The sequence below is a fragment of the Carassius gibelio genome, chromosome B1 (genome assembly GCF_023724105.1).
Source record: "Carassius gibelio isolate Cgi1373 ecotype wild population from Czech Republic chromosome B1, carGib1.2-hapl.c, whole genome shotgun sequence".
Classification (NCBI taxonomy): Eukaryota; Metazoa; Chordata; class Actinopteri; order Cypriniformes; family Cyprinidae; genus Carassius; species Carassius gibelio.
The window spans coordinates 30,012,713-30,038,526 of NC_068396.1; the positions used below are offsets into that span (position 1 = coordinate 30,012,713).

Below are 25,814 nucleotides of genomic sequence, written 5' to 3' on the forward strand. Positions count from 1 at the left end.
AGCTGCAAAAACACGCTGTAGTAATTAGAAACCTAATTTTTATTTATTTATTTGCTGAATTGCTGTTGGTTGAACTATCTTTGTACATCTGTTTTAATATAACTTGATCAATGTTAGTTGTGATACAGGTTGTTATAGTTTTGGTGAATGTCTGACTCCAGTCCGTGTTCCAGTCACCGGAGCTGATCCAGGCCAGAGTTTACCTCAGACACAGTCTCTGTTGTGCGGCGCAGAAATGATCTCCGTGTAGAGGCACACACCAGAAGATTGTGTTTGAAAGAGTTACTGTACATATTATGTGTTATAATGAGAACTAGCACGGAAGCATGAATGTCAGTGTGAAAAGCCTCCGGTCTCTGCGATGTCTGTGGAGGGGATGGAGGGGTCTCTCCTCTCAGGGAGGCGCTATAAACGTGTTTGACAGGAGCATGAAGCGAAGTCAGAAGCAATGGGCTTCATCTTTACTAGACAGCGACAAATACGATTACCTCCGAGACGAGGTGAGGTGGTGTATTACTGTTTCCCGGAGAACTTAAGCTTTGTCAATAAACTTCTGCTTTCGTTGTGTTTGCAGGTGGGGAGCAGATTAGCAGACAGAGTTTACGACGTCTCAAGGTCACTGCCCGCGTATTAAAATACCTTTTAATCATCCTTACACTAGTTCTTAAAGAAACAGTTCTGACAAAAAAAACAAAAAATCGATTTACTCACTGTCTGTGTCTCTTAGTTTCAACTCTGTATGACTTTATTTTGTTTTGTGGAGTAGAAAAACTGAATATCCAGTCTGCTGTTTACTAGTGCGGTCAGTTTGTCAAACGATTAATCGCGATTGATCGCATCCAAGATAAAAGTTTTTGTTTACAATAATATATGTGTGTGTACTGTGTATATTTATTATGTATATATAAATGCATACATAATAAATATACACATGCATGTATATATATTTAAGAAAACAAATATATTAAATATCTAATAAAATATAATAATATAAATATTTAAATGTGTAAATGTAAATATTTTCAAAATATATACTGTATGTGTGTGCATTTATATATACATAATAAATGTACACAGTACACATACATATATTATGTAAACCAAAACTTTTTTTTTTTTCGTTTGACAGCACTACTGTTTACCATACAATAGAAATGAATGGTGACTGGGACTGTTGAGCTCTGAAAGAGCATCATGAAAGTAGTCCGTAATACTTGTGTGCTATATTTCAAGTTTCTGAAGTCATTTGATAGATATGTGTAATGAACAGACAAATTTAAGTATTATTTTTTTAATTTTGCATTTACATGTAGTCATTTTGTAGACGCTTTTATTCAAAGCGACTTACAAATGAGGACAATGGAAGCAATCAATATCAACAAAAGAGCAATGATATGCAAGGCTATAACAAATCTCAGTTAGCCTAACGCTTTACAATTCTATAATAAATTTAAAAAACAGATAGAAAAAGAATAGAGCAAGCTAGTGTTGGAGTACCCTCAACACACTTTTTTGTTAGCTTTTTGTTAATTGTATGATAAATAAAAAGAAAACAAACAGATAGAATACAAAAAAGAATAGAGAAGCCAGTGTTGGTTTTTTTTAAGAATTGAATTAGAATAGAGAGTGCTAGAGTTTTGATAGCTCAACAACTCCATCCCCATCTGCTTTCACTGTAACAGCAAATCTGACATTATTAATAATATATCCTGTTTGCTTTCACAAGAATAAATACAGTCATGTGGTTTTGAATAACATGAGGGTGAGTAAATAATAACTGATCCCTGAATGTGATTGCAGGACGTTCCCTCTGGCTCTGGATGTAGGATGTGGGAAGAGTCACATCGCAGAGCATTTGAATAAGGTACAGCCGTTCATAACAATAGTGTGAATAGTTCGCTTAAAAAAAATTGGCCTTTAGGTGCTTACATTCATGTTGTGATACATAATGAGGTATTTTTTTTGATGAATGTACACATTAAGCGAAAACAGACAAGCTCTTTTTCTATAATTTTATTTTTTTATTCAAATACTAGAAGGTTGAGAGGATGTACATTTACTATGAAAAAGAGCAGTGTGAACATTCTTTAAATCACCTGTTTTTGTGTTCTGCAGAAGAAAGTAAATAATTCCTATTCTCTCTCTTCTCAGGACATTGTTGAACGTCTCTTTTTAACAGACATTTCAGACTCTTCCCTGGTAAGAGACTTAACATGTCTTTATTTTACTAATGCACAGCTGCGGCATAAACCGTAAAAAATTCATGAATGGCTTTAGTTATGCCCATTCAAACTTTTGGGTTCAGTAAGACTTTTTTATTTTTTTTAAAGAAATGAATACTTTTATTGCTTAAGAATGCATTAAATTGTGAAAAAGTCACTGAAGACATTTCTAATGTTGCAAAAGATTTTTATTTCAAATAAATGCTGTTCTTTTGAACTTGCAATATGGTTTCCACAAAAAATATTGACAACTGGTTTCAACATTGATACAACGATAAAACAACAAAAATGTGTACATTGATATGGAACAAGAAATATCTCTCAAAACAACATATTAGAGTGATTTCTGATCCTGATCATGTGACGCTAAAGACATTTACCACCACGTTTTACTATCACAGAATTAAATTACACTTTAAAATATAAGCAAATAGAAACCAGTTATTTAACATTTTGAAATAAAGTTAATCGTATTTCTGATCAGACAAATGCTACCTTGATGAAACTTCTTTCTCTTCCTTGTTCTTCAGAGAAATAGGAAGAAATGTGAGATGCCTACTCATTGTGTTTTGGCAGATGAGGAGTTCCTGCCATTTAAAGAAAACATGTTTGACCTAGTGCTCAGCAGCCTGAGGTACAGTACTACCCCAGTGCATGATGGGGAATTTAGAGAAATCGACTGTCATTTATAAAGCCGTATTTCTCTCCTCAGTTTGCACTGGATCAACGACCTTCCTGGAGCTTTTAGACAGGTATGAGGATCAAACCAAGTGTGCAGTGCTGTCGCACATTATGAATAACACAAAATAGCCTGTTTTTGTGATTCAGATCCACCAGGTGTTGAAGCCGGATGGCGTGTTCATCGGAGCAATGGTCGGCGGCGAGACGCTGTACGAGCTGCGATGCTCTCTGCAGTTGGCCGAGCTGGAGAGAGAGGGCGGCTTTGCACCTCATATCTCACCCTACACGGCCGTCACAGATCTGGGCAACCTGCTGGGACAGGCCGGCTTCAACATGCTCACTGTGGTATGACTTGATCAGCGTTTGATTACACCGATTTAAGTTTTGAGTTGAATTATCGGTGACTACACCGAGGCGTTTTTGTGTCGTCATTCAGGACATCGATGAAGTCCAGGTCCATTATCCTGGTATGCTGGAGGTCATGAGTGACTTACAAGGCAAGCTCATTAAACTGGGTGTCTTAGGTTACGTTATGAGAAGGAGAATGTGTTTAGTTTATTCATGTGCTTCAGGTATGGGTGAAAGCAACTGTGCGTGGAACAGGAAGTCACTTCTACACAGAGACACTATACTGGCGGCAGCCGCCATTTATAAAGGTGAGAACGCAAACTGCATCGAATTGAACATTTGAAGTCAATCTGACAATTTAAATTTCCATTGCATTTATTTGATCACATATTTAATATTTTCTACAAGAATTATATGTGGAACAGTGGTAAAATTTTACTTAATTTAACGATGTACTTCAATGCAGTCCAGGACCTCTCATGTTATATTTTAATAAAATACTTGTTTAAAATTAATGTTATGACAATATACATTTCAGTGGTATTGATTTTAGTTATTTCTACAAGGATACTTTATTTTATGGTCTTTGCAACCTTGGAGTCAAAAACGTTGAGAAGGACTGATGTAGAGACATTAAAATGTGTTTGGTTTACCCGATGGTCCTAGAAATTGTGTTTTTCTGTTAATTTGATTTCTTCTAGAGATGTATGGCAATGAAGACGGTTCAGTTCCAGCTACATTTCAGATCCTCTACATGATTGGCTGGAAGCCTCATGAGTCTCAGGTCTGTTGCATTTTCATTGGTCAAGCATGGAACAAAGCACAGCCAATCACATTCCTCCAAAAGTGGAATTGTAGGGAGATTCTGACTTTGCCATCTTGTGATGATTTTACAGGCGAAACCTGCTAAAAGGGGTTCGGCGAATGTCTCGTTTGCTGATCTGTCAAAAATAGGCACACTTCAGACCCACCATCAGAAAACCAATGAAAAATCCTAGGACAGGAAGAATCCTCAGATCAACTCTGGATCATCTGCTTTACTTGCATGAACATGAATACACACGAATGTTGCTTCAACAAAGCGTCTTTGACAATGTACTCCAACATAAATAAACAATGATAATAATACGGTGCGAAACAATTCTTGTTACTCTCTAAAACCGAGTTACAAAATCATGATACTCACAAATTATTACATTCAGTTCTCAGAAATCAAATGAAAATAGTGTTTTAAAAATGTATACATCTTCCTCTCGGTACTCTTTTAGAGAAAACAAGCGTTCTAGTGTTTAACGGCTAATATAGCAGTATATGCCTTTCCTCCCCTGTACAGATCAAGTCTACAGTACATTTACATATACATATGGCTTCATAGTGCTGAAAATGAATCATCAAGAGTTCAATATCTGTCAGTGAACATGTTATTACAGCATATTCTGCTCAGACTGCAACCAGGAAGTTGAGTACGACAGTCATTTTGAATCAAAAGCATTCTCTTTTTTTTTCTGGAAGACATTAGCTCACACTTCATGTGCTATTTAGTGGTTATAAATAATAATAACAACAAAACTTCTCAATGTTAGCCTGAGTATCATGGATATTAGTACAGATTTGCTCTAATTTATTTAATCTGGAGCCAATAACAGGCTGCCGTTCATATTACTTCATCTGAATCCAGTCTAAAGTAGTATAGATACATTATACGCAGCAACATAAACATGATTTAAAGTGAATCACAAAGCCAAGTAGCAGCTACAGGACGTCCTGTCAGTCCACAGAAAAAGGCTTCGTGGTCCTCGATGTAAACACAATACGTTTGGAGCAGGTTTCAGTGACCATCTGTTGTCAGATGAAGTCCAGATTTCCTATTCTTTGAAGCGTTTAAAGCTCAATTAATGCCAGCAAGGCACAACTAAATTATTTACAGCTACTCTGGATCCTTCTCTTCCATTTTTTTTTTCTATTTCAAGTCACTCTACGATTCCTGCTCGATTTCAAACTTTCCTGAGCGAGTTCATTAGTGTCAGAATAGAGGTCATATTTCACCTCAACGTATAAAGAAAAAAAGCTTTTTTTGTATTCATAGTATTTTTTCCATTATGATATTATTTTCATGGCAAAAATAATATTTATTTTAATTTGTAGGAATTTATCCATCATGGCGGTATTGTTGTTCTACAGGTTTTTGTTTATTGTAAATGTATGTTACTTTTCTTATAATAATAATAATAATAAAAGATTTTAAACTCTGTATTACTATGAGAACCACATCTACGCAAAACCTAATAAACAAAAACTCAAAATGTATAATACTACAAGAATTTGATTTGGAAAAATTATCAAAATTGCCATGAAAATAATGTCATAATGCAAAAATCTTTTTGGTTACAAAATCAGGCTTGATTTTCTTTATGCATAATATAATTTTTAGGTGAAATGTCTCAGTTTGTGTTTATGTAAATAAGTGTTTTTTTGTACTGGGGTGTTTGTGTGTGTGTGTGTATCAGCCCGTCCCGTGACTGCTGTAGTCAAACACTCCCTTCTTAAAGAAAGGAGAGATGCCGCACACGGCGTGTTTGGAGAGGTGGAGTCCGAACTCGTCTGTTCTCAGAGGAGAAGAGGAGGAGGGCGACATCATCACACGGAAGAAGTTCCGCAGGTATTGCTGGGAAAACACCATGACATCATCAGCATCTTCAGAAGTGTCACGTTTAAAAATGATGGATTGGAAACACATCTGATTACCTCCAGCAGATTCCGGCGCTCCCCAACCATTCTCTCGTCTCGGTTTCCAAAAATCTTTTTGGGAGGGAAGACCAAAGCCGCGAGCTTAAATAAGATTTGAAATTTTAGACATCTAATATGCAATAGTTGGGTGAATCTCACAAAAACATATCCAGCTCATATTTCACCACAGAATTAAGTGGGACCAAAAAAACTAAATAAAATCATGACAATTTGCATGAAATTTATCAAAACTTATTTGATGGTGTTTTTTGGGGTTAAATATTTATAAACAGAGTATTTAAAAAAACATACTGAAAAATTAACAGGTTACATGAATGATTTTGATGCATTTTACATTTATGCATGAGCAACTTTATGCATGAATGAATTTTTATTGTATGTAAATAAAGCAAAAATTATATATTTTGAGGTGAAATTAATAATATATATTAAAAAAATACAAATATTTCAAAACTTACATGAATTAATATTATGTGGAATGTTTACATTTATGCATTTATCAACTTACAATGCATTCTGACACATTTCACTAGTTTGTGCATTCTCTTGGAATCGAACCCATAATCTTTGTGTAACTAGCGTCATGTTTAACTAGTTGCGTCTCAGTTGTTTCTGTGTTGTACATGCAAGTCATACCTCTGGATATTTCAGCTTCAGAGATTTGTGCATCTCCCGAAAACGACTGTATCTTCTGAACACCGTCCACGTTTCATCCAAAACAGTGATCTGAACACAGGACAAAAGCCCAAATCTCAAAATATCAAAGATGAGCAATCAGACACTTTTTTCTTTTTTTACTGGTGGTCACCACACGGTCAAGTTAAGTAGTTCTCACAGATAATGCAGTGATTGTAAAAAATACAGACAAACCTTGACTTCGAACTCAAAGTGTTCATCTTTTCCCTGACCACAAAGGACGTAACGGGGAATACTGATCTTCACCGGATCTTTAAGACTCTCTGGACTGGGATCCAGGGGAATCGACACCAGCCGCTGTGGAAAGATGGGAAATTCTGGTCAGAAAACATCCTCAACTGAAGTACTAATGAAAAAGCATTTCGTAAACATCCACAACAGTACCTCGTATTTCAGTTTGCGCTGATCGATGCGTTTTTTATCGCTGTCCTAAGAGATTAACACAACTTTAACAGTCTCAATTACTAGCAGCTGATTTTAGGGGGTCAAGCAAGCACTTATTTGTCATTTTCCATTAGTGAGGTTGCAAAAAAAATTTGTTTGATTGCAGCAAAAGGAGAAATGCATCTATGCAAGATATCGGTGGGGAGGCTGCATGCTTCCAAAGAAGAAAAACCATAGAGGAAAAACCCAATCTACTGAGATCAGAGATTGTGAGAGCTGTGCAAGTTAAGGCGGGATCATGCAAATCACCGTGCGCTCAGCTGGTGCTGATTGGCTGAGGCCTGTGCTTACCTCATCTGTCAATCTCACAGAGCTACCCTCACTATCCTGCTCCTCCTCCTGCAAAGTTAAACAATTTTGTTGATGCCAAAAACAATTCTGTGGGTTTTAATGTGCCTCCTGTGCATGACTAGGGTAACATTAAACCATCTCTCCTCTTAAGCGAGCCCACATTAGAATTTCTAAGAAAACCATTTGGCTAATTTAATTGCGCTTTCAGCTAAAATCAGCACAGAAAGTACAAATAAATAAATGAGCAGATTCAGTTGAACCAATAGTTTGCATTCAATCCAAAGAGGAAATGAATTTTACAATAACATGTATGTGTTTATAGTAGTATAATGATGATAAGCACATTATGTTTAAAGAAAATGAAAAAACATATTTCACTTCTGTACGGTAAAGCATTCTTGAGTGAGAAAGAATATTTAGTGGAAAATAATATAATTTTACTGGTTATAATAGTTTATTATTGGTTAATAATATAACTCTTCTGTTACACTAGAAGAAATTACTAGATTTTCTGAAGAAACAAAGTGGTAAATAACTAAGTAGAAGTAAAAAAAATATTCCAAGATGACATGTAACATTTCTTTTTTTTATTTATATAGTGTAATATTTGTTCAAATTTTTAATTAGCTTTTATTTTTTTACATTTTCAGATTTTATTTTAATTTGACTAATATCATTATAATATCATATAGCATTATGTGTGTTTGTTTTTAGCTTTAATTTATATTAATTTTATATAGACATATATATATATATATATATATATATATATATATATATATATATATATTTAATATTCATATTTTATTTCAGCTTTAATTCAGTTAAAGATTTTGTTATTTTAATTAAGAATTAAATTAACGGGAGGGTCTGTAAGGGACATTTAACAACATGTTAATAGTTTTCATTAACAATGACAACAGTGATATGTACCTATGTTTTAAAAAAGCAAAACTCTATTTACAATGCACTCTATTTATATCAAATGCCGTGAATGTTTCTGGATATATGCATGTAGACGGGTTTGATATGATGTTGTCTGTGTGTGTAATGTTATACCTGCAGTGAGTCTGAAGACAGTGACAGTGTGTTGTTATTCTCCCGGTTCAGAAGATTCAGGTTCTGCATCCTCCGCTGCACCTCTTCTTCAATAAACGCTTTAACCCTGCGTGTGAAATGACCAGTTCAGCCAATTTAATTATGCACGGACAAAATCTTTATTTCAAGCTGCATCCACGACGGCAGCTGTGGTGTGTGTACCTCTCGTCTCCTATAGACAGCACAGTCGGGAGGGTCTGAATGGGGCTGACGGGGGACTGGTTCACACTGGTTTTTTCTTCCCCGCTCACACTGAGACTCCGCACGCTTCCTTCGCTCTCACTGATCCTCTGCTTCAGCTGCGCGATCTCTCGCTCCATCCTGAGAAACAAGAGAAGACAAGGCAGAGCGACTCTAGGTTTATCACATTCATCACATTTGTATAGATCTGTATAGGTTTTATATTCATTTATTTAACTACATTAGGGCTGTTGAAGTGAGCACTTAGTATATTAAATGACCACATAACCATATAACCATACCTTAATCATGATCTCAAACAGTATTTTTTCATAAAAATGTCCGGCTGCCTCACAAGAGGAGCCCCTGTGCTAGTGTCCTCCTAAAAAAAGACCACACACCTGTCCCGGTCCAGGTCTTGTGCTCCTGTAAGCCTGGAAGTGCTCTGTGACCTCTTTCGGTGTGCTTCGGCGTCCGGCTCCAGACTGAGGCTCCTGCGGTAAGCGGAGTGTCTCTTCTCCAAGCGTGCGACCGCCTGCTCCAGAGCCTCCCGCTGCTGTCTCTCCTTCCACTCCAGGATCTCCTTCTCCTTCCTGCGGACCTTCTCCTCCTGACGGGCCACGTTTGCTGTGAACTGGTACGACTGCTGGAGCTGCTGCAGCTGCTCTGTGCTCGCGCTGTACTGACACAAACGCTCCTCCTTCTCCTCCAGCTCCTTCTCTACCTGCAGAGAAAGCATTTCATATCATCTTTGCATCATGCACCTTGAATTCATTCAGACATGTTTGCCAATCACTAAAGAATCATTAAACAGCTGCGAAGAAAAGACTTCTTGTATGATAAATTTAGTTTATTTATTATATTATTATTTCTGTTATAGAAAACTAAATAGTGGCAAAAGTCTGAAAATGCAAATGATTTTTCATACTCATCTTTCTTTTTTTCCATACTTTTCCAGACCTGGAAATTCATACGTTTCCATACTTTTACAAACTGCGTATGAACCTTGGATAAAAGCGGGGTGCATAAGTACTTGTAATGCCACGTTTCCACCGAAATTACCCAGAACATTTGTACCAGGAACTTTCCCCCCCCAGACCTGTTGCTTTCTGAACATAATAACATAATAACAGCTGCAGAAATGTACTTAGTTCAGGGATATGTGTATATATTATATTGCCATTACAATGAAACTAAACATTATATAAATTAGCTTTTTTTATTTTCATTTTAACATATAGATAAATTGAATACAGACCAAAGATTATCTGTTAGATTTACCCAAAACTAGTTGTATGTTATGTTTAACCAGCGGCACATATTAGAAGGTCTATCCGAGGTGAGGCTGCTTCTCGTCAGATAGATGATCACTGGCTCCCGCTGATCGAGTGGAGCTCACCGTCTCCGAGATCGGCGAAACACAATTTTAAATAGACGCTGTCTTTATAAATAAACCACAGATTTGAGTTTTAAACAACTACATTCTCGCCTGAAATACTTTTAAAATTACATTTCATGACACAATAACAGTAATATTTTGAAAATGATCCGAATAAATGGTGGTTGAACTCAACCAATGCTGCGTGAACTCGACCAATCAGGATGTTTAGCGCTCAAGTCCCGCCCCCGAAAGTTCCCAGAACTTTGAAAAAGTACCACCTCGCCAGCAGGGACTTTCTGAGGGGCATTTTTTTACCCTGAACTTTATTTAGTTCCTGGTTCCTGTGGTGGAAACACACCGAGAATACCGGCCCAAAGTCCCTAGTTCCTGGGTAAAGTTCCTGCGGTGGAAACGCGGCTTAAGATGCTACTACTAATCCAAATCTCGTCTACTTAGAGAGGAAGAGCCCATCTGACTGAACAGAGTGTTACCTGATACAGGGTCTCGTCCAGCTCTTTGTCCATATCTTCAGGACTTCTGTCCAAAGCAGGAGACCCTGTCCCTCCTCTAACTCTGTCCAGGAGCTCGATGGCTCTCTGGCGCTCCTCTGAGACAGCAGGGAGGTGTTTCTCACAGAGAGATTGGAGCTGTCTCTCTTTAAACTGCAGACTGTGCTCGGCCTGCTGGATCAGACCCTCCTCCTGACCCAGAGAGGACACGTCCTGAACACCACGCTCCATCCGATCACTGACCTGCGAGTGAATCACCAGAGACTTGATTCAATTTGATTTGATATTCCTTCTCATATCGATTCCATTATGTCACTTTCAGTTATAATGTCCATTTTTCTCACATTTGAAATAAATTCTCTCTTTGCTAACGCTTTAAGTTATTTCGTTTCTCTTATTCACTAAATGTTATAGATTCACTAGAAAGGACCATTTAAAACCTACACAGGTCTTGCTGTTTTATGGGTCAATTAACTAAATAGTATCAAAAGAGTCAATTGTTCTTGAAATGGACTACACAGGTTGAGCATTTTTTAAATTAAATTAAAAGAATCATCTCAAAAAAACTTATTTGTTTGTGAATCAGCAATACTCCAGTTCTGTTGTGTGTTTCAGATTCACTATAAAGAACCTGTTTAATAGAGTCTTTTGTTCGTGAACTGGCCAACACAGATCATTCTGCATCATGCTTTGATTCACTAAAAAGAATCATATCAAAAGAATCATGTGTTTCTGAATCAGACTACACCCATCCTTCTATGTTTTTGATTCACTAAAATGAATAGTGAATACAAAAGAGTCATTTGTTAATCAGAATACGCTGTATGTTACAGATTCACTAAAAGTAATCATCTCAAAAGAATTGTTTGTTCATGAATTGGTCTACACAGGATGCACTGCATCATGCTTCGATTCAATGAAATGAATCATCTCAAAAGATTGTTTCTTCTTACTTGGTACATTCTGAATAAAAATACGACAACACCACAATATTATTTAAGTGCAGAGGATACACACACAAGCTCAGTTTTCCTCCGTTTTAAGTGTGCTTCTGACACAAGGAGCCGTGTACCTGTCTCTGTTTGTCCTTGTACGTGTGCATCAGCCGGCCGAGTGACGTGCGCTCATGGGCCACCTCCCGCTCCAGTCGCTCCTTCTGCTGGATCAGTGACTCTTCCAGCAAACTCAGCTCCTCCACCTGCATCTGCTTGAAATGTTCATAGCGTGCCTGGGCGCTCCTCCGGGCCTCCTCGCCGTCCTCCTCCTCTCCATCGATCCGCGCCTCCTTGGCTCTGAGCAGCTCCTCCCTGAGCTCGGTGAGCGTCCTCCTCTCCTCTTCCAGTCTCCGTGCCTCATCTGGTGCGAGCAGGGCGGCCGCCTCCTCGCTGCGCTCCCTCAGCTGCTCCTCCAGACGCCCAACCAGACTCAGCTGCTCCTTCTCTCGCTCCTCCAGACGCCTGGAAGTTCAAGACATTCATCTTGACACGGGTCTTGACACATTGACATTCATCTTGACACATTAGGGGTGTCACGATTCTCCAAATCCTCGATTCGATTGCATTTTCGATTCTAAGGTCACGGTTCGATTCGATTCTCGATTTTTACATTTATTCTCTTTAAAGCACAGATTGTCATTTTTCAAACTAGACTTTTATGTAATATAATATCTGACCTTTGTTTGCAATGTACCACATTACACTGTCAAATTTAAATCTTTTATTAACAACATAATGTAACAACTTATATCTTTAGTCAATTGAAAACTTAAAATAAACTGCCATCCAGTTTCTGTTTTGTAAGTGCAGTCACAAAAGATGACATTCAAGTTCATAACAAAACAAACAAAAACAATAAAAAATGACTAAACTAACCTTCAAATATTACGATGTATCTATTTAAAAGATTAAAGATAAAACGCTTGTTAAACACTTCACTGTCATTCATTTAGATTTATATATATATATATATATATATATATATATATATATATATATATATATATATATATATATTATGTATGTATGTATGTACAGTATGTGTGTGTGTGTGTGTGCATCATTACAGTCTGTAAAATATGTGTATCTCTTATTACAAGACTGCAATCACTAGCAATCAGAAGGATTCCAGTTAATCAAGTATCTACAAAAGATCTACTCTATAAACAATGTCACTTCAGTTGAATGCTCGGTTATTTTTGTCATTGATTTGCCGTCATACAACAGGTGGGCGTGGCAGCATCGACGATTCCATTTTTTAATTCGAAGTTTGAGACTGTGACTTAATTTCGATCGATTTCGATTTAAAATCGAAATCGTGACACCCCTATGACACATACAGCTCTATCTACAGATATTAATATATAAGCATATCTAAATATATTTATAATAATTATATTATAATCTCATATATATATATATATATATATATATATATATATATATATATATATATATATATATATATATATATATATAAATAAAATGCTAATTTAAATTAACAATAATAATTATTAATAAAATGACAATCATTTTTCATAATTATTATAGATTTATTAAAATAAATACATATACAGTATACATACGTACATGTATATATACACACACAATTACAAAAGGCTTATATGTACATAGATATAGATATAAAATAAGTTGAATAATGTGTGTGTACTGGTACATAAACATGGTTTATGAGGACACTTCCTGTGTCTCCGTTAACCAAAATGGTAAAAAAAAAAATATTTTTATATAATTATATATATATAATTACTTTTAATTATTATATATATATATATATATATATATATATATATATATATATATATATGGACGTATGTATACTGTATATTAATTTGTTTTAATAAATCTATAATAATAATTACGTTAAATGATTTTATTAATAATTATTATTGATAATTTAAATTAGCATTATTTTAACTATCTATCTATCTATCTATCTATCTATCTATCTATCTATCTATCTATATATATATATATATATATATAATTTACATTTTTAAAGTAACAGAGTATTTATTTTAATTATTCAAATGTAATAAAAAATATACAATTTTAATTAAAAAAAAATGTTTTTAATTCCAATTAAATAATTTTTTCTAATAATATAATTATTTGTTTTATTATTCTAAAGTAAAACAAAATATTTCACAATAATTTGTACATTTAAATAAAAAAATTGTTGCAAGTTAGTCCAGCACTCAGGATTGATTTCACACTAATATATATTATATTAGTGAGACTCATCATATATTATATTATATTGAGACTCATCATATTTTTTATGTCAAGTGTTAAGAACAGATAAATGATATTTTCACCTGCGTTCCAGCTGGAGTTTGACGGCCTGCTCCTCACGTTCTCGTTTGAGCCGCTCCAGCTCACGAAAGAGCTCGTTTTGTTCAGCTCGCTCTGGATGGGCCTGAGTCTTTTCCTCCTCCTCCTCCTCCTCCTTCAGCTTCTGCTCCGGCTGCAGTCTCCTCTGCTTCTGCTCTTCCTGTTCCTTCTGCTCTCGGTGTCTCTCCTCCTGCACACAACAGACAGTAGCATAGAAAGAGTCCAAAGAAGGTTTCCCAGAAAAACAAACCCTAGTATAAACTACTGTGCAGAAAAAAATGTATGATTTTATCAGCACAGGAAAGAAAAAGAAAAAGAAAAACAGAACTATCACAGCATTAAGACAATGAAATATCATTGATTTTGATGGTGACTGACAACCGTTAAAAGGGACTGCTTGCTGACCTGAAATCTCTCTTTCTCAGCGATCAAGTCTCGGAGGCGGCTCTCGATGTCCTGACTGCGTCTGTGCAGGCTCTCCTCCTGTCTGCGGATGCGCAGCTGCACCTCCTCAGACTCCTTCCTCTGAGACTCCACCTCCTGCTGCATGCGCTCAAGCTCCGCCTTCTCACACTTCTGCTTCTCCTCCATCTCCTTTATCAGCCGCCTGGACCAGCAACAAAACAAAGGAGAGAATTGTGGCTAGGTCCAAGTCATTTTAAATTGATGCATTAATTATTATTATTATTATTATTATAGGTGACTCTGGAGCACAAAAGCAGTCATAAATAGCATGAGTATATTTGTAGCAATAGCCAACATTACATAGTATAGGTCAAAATTAAACATTTGTATTTTATGTCAAAAATCATTAGGATATCAAATGGAATAGGAAAACCATTGGATATCCTAATGAATGGCTTCATGTTCCATGTTTTGTACATTTCCTACTTTAAATAGATCAAAACCTAATTTTTGATAAGTAATATGCATTGCTAAGAATTCATTTAGATGACTTTAAAGGCGATTTTCTGAATATTTAGATTTTTTTGCACCCTCAGATATGCAAATAGTTGTATCTCAGCCAAATATTGTCCTATAATAACAAACATCAATGTAAAGTATATTTCTTCAGTTTTTTAGATGATGTATAAATCTCAAATTAAAAACAAAGACCCTTATAACTGGTTTTGTGGTCCAGGGTCACATATTAGATTATAATATTATAATATTATCCCAAGCTTGCTTTGGATAATATTGTGTATTTGCATAAGGTGATTTAGATTAAATCCTAAATGTAAATTAGTGGACAAGACTGCTTTACCTCAACTGCATGTTTCACAAGTATTTGCATCTATACTAATATTTGATAAGTCACATGACACACCTTTTGATTTCCAGTTTTTCCAGTTCTTCTCTTTGCTGCCTTTCAAACTCCAGTCTGGAACATATAAGACAATTAGTTTCCACCTTTAAAACACACACACACACACACACAAACCACAGCAAACTCACAGCAGTGCATGGGACGAGGGTCTGCATTATTACGAGCACTGAGCATGCGTTGCAACTATAAGCAAGTGCTGCAAAATACACAACTTTAAATAACAGAGATGGAGACACGCGTTCAACTAAAGTGTTAGGATGATGATGAAGTGCTTCTCACAAGCATGAAGAATGAGAAACGGAGAGATTGAACTTACAAATACTGAAATGAGTATGTATAGAAAACCACAACGGTTAACATGAGAACACTAGCTGTGCTTGGGTTCTACCTGAGAAAGATGGGACCCTTTTCAGTGAAGAGACTGCCATGAAGAAGTTCAGAAAAAGGAAATGTTACCAAATACTGCTGCACAAATGATCATTTTTAAGGATAATTTTAAAGAATAAATAATGACAATTCTTGTGTGAACAACTTTTAACTCATTTAAAATAAAATTAAAAAATCCACTAAGTTGAGTGTTTGGTGTTGACTCGTGACATGAAGTTGGTGTAGCAGGTCACTGCCCAGGATGTCAAGGCTTTTACAGGCCAATCAGTTTCCACATGCGTGATCACAGACCCAAACCTTCCCAACAAACCTTTAGAAAACTGTGCATTCTTCTATTAATGTGACAATGGAAAAAGCCATCATGCATTTGGTTGTTTATAAGGGATGCATCGATTAAATAAATGTTATATCTCATACTATAAATGTATTTGGTTAAGATTTTAGTTTTTTTTTTTAATGTAAAACTAAAATCTATAAGTAAACATACTCAGATTTAGGAATTAATATGTTACAATGTATAGTACAGCAAAAATTATGGAGATCTGTTCAGTGCTCTTGAGACAAAAAACATTGTTTAAACTGTAAAAACTAATATTATTAAAACAAACCACGGACTATAAATTAGATTTAAAAAAGTTTCTTTAAATTAGGTTCAAAAGTTTGGGCCAGTAAGATTGTTTTACTGTTTTGAAATAAGTGACCGAAGCTGCTTTTATTCAATCAAAAATACATTAATATTGCAAAATATTATTACAATATAAAATAACTGATTTTAATTCAAATAATTGCATATTTTAAAATGCAAGCTGTATTTTCAGCATCATTCCTCCAGTCTTCAGTGTCACATGATCCTTCAGAAATTATTCTAATATATTGATTTGCTGCTCAAAAAACATTTATTTTAATTAAATATAACTATTTTTTTACATTATAAATGTCTTTACTGTCACGTTTGATTAATTTAATAAGTTTTTTCTGACAAAAAAAAAAAACACTTAACCAAACTGGTGGTGTATATACTACATTTAACTATGATATGCCTTTCACAACTGAAATTATTAGTGTGGCCATTATTGTATATTTGTCCAATTCATAAATTCAGAAAACTACAACTGCTTTATCGTACACTGGTCAATACCAATATGGTCACTGATAATGGAGCATCCCTATTGTCAGTTTTTGGGAAGGATCGGTCTGTGTTTTAATGCATGAAGAGAGAGGAGGATGGCTCCTGGGAAGGAAGAGAGGGACGAGGGCTGAGGAAGAGGAGGCAGCGTGGGGAGGAAGAAACCACTCGCTCTGTCACACACACACACACACACACACACACACACCGAGGCTCACCCAGGGTTATACAGCATGACTGTAGAGAGGTTTTCACAGGAATTGGACAGATCAGACATGGATAAGCTCAGACTGGTGAGGAGGCCGCTCTGGGGAACAGGAAGAGCAGATAAATTAACAAACATGTCATGTGTTTGATACTGAAGCTTCACGTGTGAATTTCCTCTCACCTTTCTCTTTTCCCGAAGTTTAGCCGCCTCTTTGGGATGATTGAATCTGAACATGTTGGTCCTGCCGAGGAGAATGACCGCACCTGAGAAACACAAGATGTACAAATAAATCTACGGGTTAATAAATGGGAAACATCAGCTTTGCATAAAACTGCATTCATATTGCTTATTCAGTAAAAAAAAAGAGATGAGATTTTTGTAGAAAGGTATATGTGTGACCTTGGTTTAGCGGACAGGGCTCAGTGATCTGAACTCCATTGACTGAACACTGAGCGTCATTGAGAGGAATTAAAGTGACCGTCCCATTCTGGTTCTCTATCAGACAGTGCTCACTCTCCAGACCCAGACCATGAAGAACTGCGAAGAAAAAGAGAGAAAACATCTTTATGACTGACAGTACTTGCAAAATCTGGGTTAGGGTCAGGCAAGGTTTTCAATGCAAATTCAGTTCTTGAGTTGGAATTGATTTTGAAATTTAAGTTGAAATTGAACTGAAAATGGCCATCCAAATTCAAATTCACAAAAACAAACAGGATGAAGCATTGTAATTTCAATATTAATTAAAAGAGATAGATCAGACTAAATGTATTCTTCCTTTACTCAAATACCCATAAATGCATCATCATACACATGAGGTTGCATGGAATTTAAATTGTACTGACAGGAAGGAGAATTGACCTTAAAAATGCAATCAAAGAGACACGTTTTGTGAGAAAACATAATTACATGATTAATCCTGATTATTTATATCATTGTACTCAATTTAACTACCAGTAAAATTATAAAAATGTTTAACACAAACATTAATATAATAAATTTTATCAAACATCACAACTAAATGTCCAAAAAAATATTTACAATAATCTAAAAAAAATTTTTTTTTTGTGTAACTTATTTCAAAAAGTGAAACTTTCACATATTCAAGATTTAATACATCAACTTTTTTTCATTTTGATGATAAGAGCTTGCAGCTCATATAAGTAAAAAATCCAGTATTCCAAAATATTAGAATATTTACATTTGAGTTTCATTAAATTCCGTTTTTCTCTTGTTCTTTGAAAACACAACACTGGGGAAGACTGCTGACTTGGCAATGGTCCAGAAGACGATCACTGATACCCTCCACAAAGAGGGTAAGTCACAGAAGGTCATTACTGAAAGGGCTGGCTGTTCACAGAGTGCTGTATCAAAGCATTTTAAATGCAAAGTTGACTGAAAGGAAGAAATTGGGAAAGAAAAGGTGCACCAGCAAAAGAGATGACTTCAACCTTGAGAATACGTCAAGTAAAGCCGATTCAAACACTTGGTGGTGGACTGAGGCTGGAGTCAGTGCATCAAGAGTCATTACGATCAGACATCTTCAGGAAAAGAGCTACCAAGCCACTTCTGAAACGGAAACAACTTCAGAAGCATTTCTCCTGGGATAAGGAGAAAAAGAACTGAACTGTTGCTCAGTGGTCCAAAGTCCTCTTTTCAAATCATAGTCTGAAGTCTGGAGGAAGACTGAGGCACAGAATCCAAGCTGCTTGAAGTCCAGTTTGACGTTTCTGAAGTCAGTGATGATTTGGGGTGCCATGACGTCTGTTGGTGTTGGTCCATTTTGTTTTATCAAGTCCAAAGTCAATGCAGCCCTCTACCAGGAGATTTTGGAGCACTTTATGTTTCCATCTGCTGAAAAGCTTTATGGAGATGCTGATTTCATTTTCCAGCAGGACACCGGCCCACAGTGCCAAAACCACTTCCGAAACAGAAACAAGTGGATCCAACAATACAGACGAGCTGAAGGCTTCATGCCACACATCACTGATGCTGGAGTTTGTGCTTTTCTGTTTTTCAAATCCTTTTTTTTTGTGATTGATCTTAGGAAATATTCTAATATTTTAAGATACTGGATTTTTGACTTGCATGAGCTGTAAGCTCTAATCATCAAAATTAAAGCAAAAAAACTACTTTTTTTACCTCACATTTAATCAATCTAGAAATAAGTTGAAATAAGTTGGTGAATAAATGATGGCATATAAAAGCTTATTCTTATTACCGAGTTTGTGTATTGGGACTGAATCAAACAATAACTGAACAGATGGTGAGAGTCAGTTCTGTCAATAAACTCACTGATGTCCTGTTCATTAGTGGCATCATCACGGCCAACGTATGTCCTTCCCTCCTGCAAACACACACAAACCAATCATGCGCTACAGTAAACGAATATAATACAATCACACCAAACAAAAAACGTGTACTGTGATGAACACTGCGTATGTTCATTACCTTCAAATGATAGAGAATGATGCCGGTGCTGAGCAGATCATCATCAATCCCAATGAGATGAGGCAGCTGTGAGTCCAGGATCACTCCGATTCCCTCCTTCCTCAGAGCCAGAGTTTCCTCCTGTTCAACACACATGCCAAAACACACACACTCAAGGCCTGGCTCTGTGAATGAGGTGATAGAAATAAAAATAAGACGCTGGTCTGACAGACGGCGACAAACCTTCAGGATGTTCTGTGTTTCGTTCCATTTGTTCGTCCATTCCTTGGTCAGCTCCAACACCTGCGACAGAAAAACACGCAGACGGCTGTGTGCCATAACCAACATCAAAATTCATCTCTGGAATTTCACACATCATTTATTAGCAAACATTTTGCAAACAAACCCCTGCTGTTATGTGATAATGAAAGGGTGTATGTTACCCTGGCCTCATTATGGTGCAGTTCCTCCTCCATACTTAACGCTGTGGGGGAATCGAGCAGCGCTATCTGAAAATCACACAACATAGAAGTCAAGTCACCTTTATTTACACAGTGCTTTATGCAATATAGATTGCTTCAAAAAGTAATAAACAGAAAAATAACAGATTTAACGATGCAAACTTTCTCAAATATGAGTCTAATTCAATAATAGTGTTGATTCAGATTATTCAATAACTGTGTAAAGTTCAATTATGAAACAAGTTCAAACCGCAACTAGAAGCAGCTCAACAGAAGACAACAGTAAGTGTCCTTGCACTCTTCAATATTGATTCAATTCAGTTCAATAACTGTTAATATTGCAGAATTAATTTCAGCTGTAAAGCAACTCTAGTGAAAAAATCGATTAAAACTAAAACTTAGAAAAGAAAACAAGTTTACAAGATTATTATACTTAGGCTTAAAAGGCATATCATATTTTAGGATAAACAACAATTGTCAAATTGTCGTTCAGACCTGATTTCCCTGAGCGAGCAGCGCTTTCAGCCGAGCGATCTCCGCCCGCAGTTCTCGTATGAGTCTAACGTTGGAATCTTCATTAATCGTGGGTTTGTTGATGATGTTTTTGGCACGGTTTGCATAGCGCAGCGTGCTCAGCGTCTCGCCGTAGTTGACGTCCGCAGGCGAAATAGCTGAACAAAAATATATAAGATCTCACATGGATGATATTCCTTTAACCAAAATCTTACAGCAAAACATCACTTCTAAAATGACAAAATTGTTTATTTTTAAATATTTCAAAAATCAACTTACTTTCTGGTTTCTAGACATGTAATCTCTGTATTCATGTTATATTGCACTCCATAGATTACATTTTCAATAAAAAACAATTTAATGACTCTAAAAGTATTGCTCCATTAAGTAAAAACGAATAAAAAAGTGGTTTAACCATCACTTAAAACTGAATGCATTTTTTCTGTACGAATTCCATAAGTGTTATGTGACTTCATAGATCCAGCCAAAACAGCACATGAGTGTCACATGTTTCCTCACTCACTAGCGATCATGATGGTCTTTGAGTTTCCTCCCAGACTGTCCTTCAGGAGCCACGTGAGCACTGAGTCTCTGTAAGGAACAAACACCTGCTTCTTCTTCAAATGACTGCTGCCTCCTTCCTGTGACAGATCAGCTACAGAGACAGAAGGAGCTGTCAGAAAACTGAGAGCAATACACTCTCTACACAAATGTTTTAAAGGAATTTAAGGAAATGCAACAAGACAATAAGAAGTGTGACAGAGCACAACAGCATCTCTCACCTAAAGCAGAGATGACATTTCCCAGAGTGACCAGTGATTTGTTGATATTGCCACCCTCTTTGAGCCGGACACCAGTGGCCCCTGTGGCATCGGCCCTCTCACTTCCTGCCAAGTCTACCAGGTGAATCTTACTGACCGTCTCACTCGGCATCTCAGCATCAAACTTAGCCTGAGAACAAACAACAATAATAACAAACTGCATTCCTAGTAAAAGTATTTTTCCATCATGGATTCCTCAGCTGGTTCCGCTCTTGCAAATCCACATTCAGTGGCATTAACACAGGAGTAGACACATCTGTAATGCTTTACAATCACCTGTGTGAAGTTGATGGTGAAGATGGCGTGTGAGCGGCTGCTTGCGTCGTTCATGCCGGTGCTGGCAGTCGTGCGGTTGATGTTTCCCGCCTCCATCAGCTCCTCCACATCACTATAGTTTTGCACGAGGTGCTTCGACAGGTCTGAGATCAAAGAGGAACTGTTTATAAGAACTTATACATGCAGACACCTTCAAATGCAACATCAAAGTGTTTTGGAACATTTAATGTTTACATAATATTTATTTCATGTTTAAATAATACTGCAATATTTACTTAAAATATGTATATAATGTTTACATAATATTGCTAGATTTACTCAATATAGCAATATTTGCATAATATTTACATAATATCGCAAAATGTATTGAATTAGTAAATACTGCAAGATTAAATTTAAAAATTAAAATTAAATTTATGCATTTAGCAGACGCTTTTATCCAAAGCGACTTACAGTGCATTCAGGCGATCAATTTTTACCTGTCATGTAGGATAAATTAGATTAAGATTAGATTAGATTAATTATGATTATCATTTAGATTAAGTAAATAATAAGTAAATACTGTAAAATTAAGTAAATATTTAATTATTTACTTAATATTTACGTAATACTGTAATATTCTCTGATACTTAATATTACAATGTTTACTTTATATTACAATATTTAAATAATGTTTACATAATATTGCAAGAGTAAGTATATAAAAATGTAATAAATATTGCAATATTTCCTCAACATTTATGTAATATTGCAATATCCACTGGTAATATTTATTTAATATTTCTTTATTTACTTAATGTTTACATTATATTGCGATATTTACTAAATGACTAATTACTGCAAGATTAAGTTAATAATATAATATAAGTAAATATTGCAACTTAACGCTGTTTACTGTACTTATTAATTTCTCAATATGTACATAATATTGCAATACACAAAATTGCAATATTTACCAGTACTTAATATTATAATACTTATTCAATATTTACTTAAAATAACTATATCTACTAATTATGTACTTATTGTAATATATACTTAATTTTTACTTAAATTATTCCTTGAAAAAACAAAGCAACACAAATGCTAGAAGGCTACGTGCTACTGTTTTCGTCATTTTGTTAATATTTAATATTTATACTAATGTTTTTTTATTTATTGGAGGGGTGTGATTATAACATCTTTGTTTTTGCGGTGACTTGTAGGAGAGCTACTGAGGTTGTTTATGGTGACAATGTTTATCTTATGTATTGATTTGCAGAGATGTTTGAAGTCAGGCTCTTACCTTCTACATAGGGTCCCTCTTTAGGATGCTCTCTGACTCTGAGGTTATACGTCTTTGCCATCTTTCTCCTTAACAAGTCCCGCACACGTTCATTGTAAATCTCCAAATAGCTGTGCAAAAAATGAAGGGTTTTTTTTTTCAGATTATGCATACTATCATTCTCTAGCTCTCGAATACTGCAGGATTTTCACTCACCTGACTTCTGTACGGAAAGAGGCTTCATCTCTCCGAATCATTCCTGAAATTTGGCTGAATAATCCTTCACAGATCCGTGGGATCAGCCCAACGTCACCCTGCGGCACAGCAAATCTTGATTCAGAGCCAATATTCAGCTACAAGCAGTCGATGGTGATGAACCAACCGTAACAGAGATTCACTAAAGTATGTTTGAAATTACAGAACAAGCCTCAACTGTGATTTTGCAAAAAGAAAACACCTGTATTAATAAAAAGGCTTACAGGGATGCCCATCATGGTGTGCGACTTCCCTGATCCAGTCTGGCCATAGGCAAAGATGCAGGCATTATATCCTTCAAATGCTGCCTTTAACACATCAGTGCCCAGATCCTTAAACACCTGAAATCACACACACACACACACCATGCATGTGACATTAGAGTATTTATGTATGCACAAGAGCACAGCCAAACTGAAAAAGATCCAAGTTAATCATAAAGTCAAGATATGAGCTCAATTGCACTGATTAAAATTGCAATATTTTAGTTTTTACTATCTAACACAACACACAAAATTGTTATTACGTCTGAGCATTGAGTAACAAACCCTTCTGAACACAAACGCTAAGAGGATCTGATCACTTTATTATACACAAAAAGTGCTGGAGTTTTTAAATAAAATAAATAGTTCCCCTACAAACATGCTCTAATTATCATCAAATGTTCACACTATATTTGAACAATATTGCATTGTGGAAAGCATGAAGATATTTATATAGCCATTAAAAGAATGTAGTTAAACTTAATCTTGCGAGCAAGCAAACATTAAGACAATATTTATTTTATATTTATGCATTTGTTTATTCAAAGCGTCTAACTTTAATAGCTAAAAAGTTGTTCGAATTTATTTTTTAACAGTTCTTGCTTTCTGCTTTAGTAAATTCACAACTCACAAGTCTCTGTTTAACTTTTTTTTAATAATCATTATATTAATAGTTATTATTCTTTTTTTTATCTAACAATTTAAGAGCAAATACATATCTTACAGCTACTTAACAAATGACTGACTGCTAATGACAAAACATATGCAATCTTCATTAGAGAGTCTGCGCTGTTCATATTTCCACTGACCTTCTCTTGTGAGACAAAGCTGCCGTTTTTACAGTCCGAGGAGTCGTAAGAGAAATCATATGTGAAAGTCTTTGCTCTCTCCCTAACAGAGTCTCCAGTCACTCCATCTGGTATCTGATACAAAAAATACCACAAGAATTAGATCAGAAATGGTCATTTCATCTGTGGAACGCTTTCATTTAGAGACATTCAATGCAACATACTTTCAAGTTGGTGATGGTGGTTTTGTTGCCTTCCATTTCGATGATGCATTTGGCAGACAGGTCTTTCTCCCTGTGCCAGAAATCAATAATACATGAATAAAATATATATTGATGCACTTCATTTATTAGTCACACACTGTAACTCCATGACCATTTACTCTCGAGGGAGACGATTTAATTTAGACCAATCAACAGATCAAACTAGGCATCTATTTTCGACCTGATGCTTTTATGAGCTGTTTAAAGATGAAAGCAGATTGAGATCACACGTGTTTTTCATTACAATTCATTTTTCGTGAAAATCAAATGTTTTTCTTGAAAATCCCTGGGATCAGGAGATGTTTCGGAAAGCATAAGCTGCATATATCCCCAGAAACATATGGTATCATGTTTAAACAGACAAGCTACATTAGCTACATGCTGAATATATACACAAAGGTTGATTTCATGATGACATTCACATTACTGTTAAACATTCATTAAAACCATTATATGCTGCAAATTAAAAGCAAAAAATAATTATAACAGTTGTATATTGTTATTCTATTCACATTACAGTGATTTTACATTTATTCTCATTGCTATTATTACTACTGATAATATAAATATAACAAATTATAATGCTAGTAATATAATAATAATAATTAAATTCAAATGTATAATATTATGATGATAATCACATATTATGATAATAAATATTTGGTCCAGGATCCAAAAAAACAACAGTGTTAGGACAAAAGGGACTAAAATGGACAAACAAAATTAAATAAAATATAAATAAAAATGTAGGTTTCATTCATTTAGGTTCACTTTTGGGTGTTTTAATTAGACTCCAGTAGTAAATCACACATAGCTAACTAAACAGACAGCATTATGGACGTGTGTCTATGATGCGGTCAGAGCCATGGCGCAGTGGGTAACTGTGAGCTCACAGACAGCCAGGTTCGTATCTGACCTGCGTCATGACAATTTTCCAAATACACAGATTATATAAATACATGCTTAATGCGAATATTTTGCGTGTATTTCACGTTTATGCATTTCACTACGCAGCTGTTGCGAGATTATTCACGAGGACATGTTCAAGTATTTGTTTATTATGGGTTTATTTGTGAGTTTAAGAGCCACTCACCGTCTGTTCATGGGCCGGACCCTCACTGCCACCCGAACCGATGCCATGACACATCCCTGAGGACCACACACACTCAGTCAATCAGGCAGTTCTCATAAGTGACTGACAGAACTCCGGGGGGTGTGACTGTGTCCGCAGAAAACAGCGCAGTGTGTCCGAGAGAGGAGCTGATGGCGCTCATGTAGTGTTCACTCAACAGTCATCATGTAAGAAGATGAATTATTCCGGGACGCTGTTGTTCAGTTCGTGTTGTTTCCCGGAGTGATTCACAGCGTCTGCTCTTTGCTGGCAGTGGCGCGCGATACAGAACACACAGCACACGCGACACTGCCGCCTGTAGGCCTGGAGTCATCACGCGTTATCAGGGTTGCCAGGTTTTCGCAACAAAACCCTC

General features: G+C 35.9%; 2 protein-coding genes across 4 annotated transcripts; one reads left to right on the forward strand and one right to left on the reverse strand.

Moving 5' to 3' along the window:
• The first annotated feature begins 71 nt into the window (after positions 1-71).
• Positions 72-4,379, forward strand: ndufaf5 (NADH:ubiquinone oxidoreductase complex assembly factor 5). Its single transcript, XM_052545936.1, has 11 exons — positions 72-500; positions 575-615; positions 1,801-1,864; positions 2,152-2,199; positions 2,753-2,856; positions 2,935-2,974; positions 3,051-3,248; positions 3,340-3,400; positions 3,476-3,559; positions 3,953-4,035; positions 4,148-4,379. The coding sequence occupies exons 1-11, from the start codon at positions 327-329 to the stop codon at positions 4,247-4,249; spliced, it is 999 nt and encodes a 332-aa protein (XP_052401896.1). The 5' UTR covers positions 72-326; the 3' UTR covers positions 4,250-4,379.
• Positions 4,269-25,724, reverse strand: kif16ba (kinesin family member 16Ba). Of its 3 annotated transcripts, XM_052545911.1 has the most exons (32): positions 25,421-25,724; positions 24,289-24,358; positions 24,086-24,199; positions 23,238-23,354; positions 22,975-23,072; positions 22,780-22,889; positions 21,495-21,637; positions 21,180-21,348; positions 20,921-21,052; positions 20,380-20,555; positions 19,867-19,932; positions 19,667-19,726; positions 19,445-19,564; positions 19,289-19,340; positions 17,396-17,533; positions 17,177-17,259; positions 17,007-17,095; positions 15,664-15,696; positions 15,276-15,329; positions 14,354-14,555; positions 13,933-14,138; positions 11,671-12,055; positions 10,581-10,841; positions 9,110-9,432; positions 8,691-8,849; positions 8,490-8,595; positions 7,431-7,478; positions 7,080-7,124; positions 6,870-6,992; positions 6,636-6,725; positions 5,997-6,080; positions 4,269-5,916 (listed from the first exon to the last, which is right to left on the reverse strand). In XM_052545911.1, exons 1-32 carry the CDS (start codon positions 25,465-25,467, stop codon positions 5,755-5,757), a joined length of 4,065 nt encoding a protein of 1,354 aa, XP_052401871.1. In that variant the 5' UTR covers positions 25,468-25,724; the 3' UTR covers positions 4,269-5,754. The 3 variants fall into 3 exon arrangements, with proteins under 3 accessions (XP_052401871.1, XP_052401872.1, XP_052401873.1); XM_052545912.1 differs by lacking the exon at positions 15,664-15,696; XM_052545913.1 differs by lacking the exons at positions 7,080-7,124; positions 7,431-7,478.
• Between the last annotated feature and the right edge of the window lie 90 nt (positions 25,725-25,814).

Bases quoted from the DNA above. Each gene is read 5' to 3' on its own strand.
- kif16ba (XM_052545911.1), bottom strand. From the start codon at position 25,467: ATGGCATCGGTTCGGGTGGCAGTGAGGGTCCGGCCCATGAACAGACG. The intron at 17,534-19,288 runs GTGAGTTTATTG...TTTTCTTCGCAG, and splicing joins CACTAATGAACAGGACATCA to TTCTTCATGGTCTGGGTCTG. The intron at 15,330-15,663 runs GTAGAACCCAAG...TATATGTTCCAG, and splicing joins AAGGGTCCCATCTTTCTCAG to ACTGGAGTTTGAAAGGCAGC.
- ndufaf5 (XM_052545936.1), top strand. From the start codon at position 327: ATGAATGTCAGTGTGAAAAGCCTCCGGTCTCTGCGATGTCTGTGGAGG. The intron at 1,865-2,151 runs GTACAGCCGTTC...CTCTCTTCTCAG, and splicing joins TCGCAGAGCATTTGAATAAG to GACATTGTTGAACGTCTCTT. The intron at 3,560-3,952 runs GTGAGAACGCAA...GATTTCTTCTAG, and splicing joins GGCAGCCGCCATTTATAAAG to AGATGTATGGCAATGAAGAC.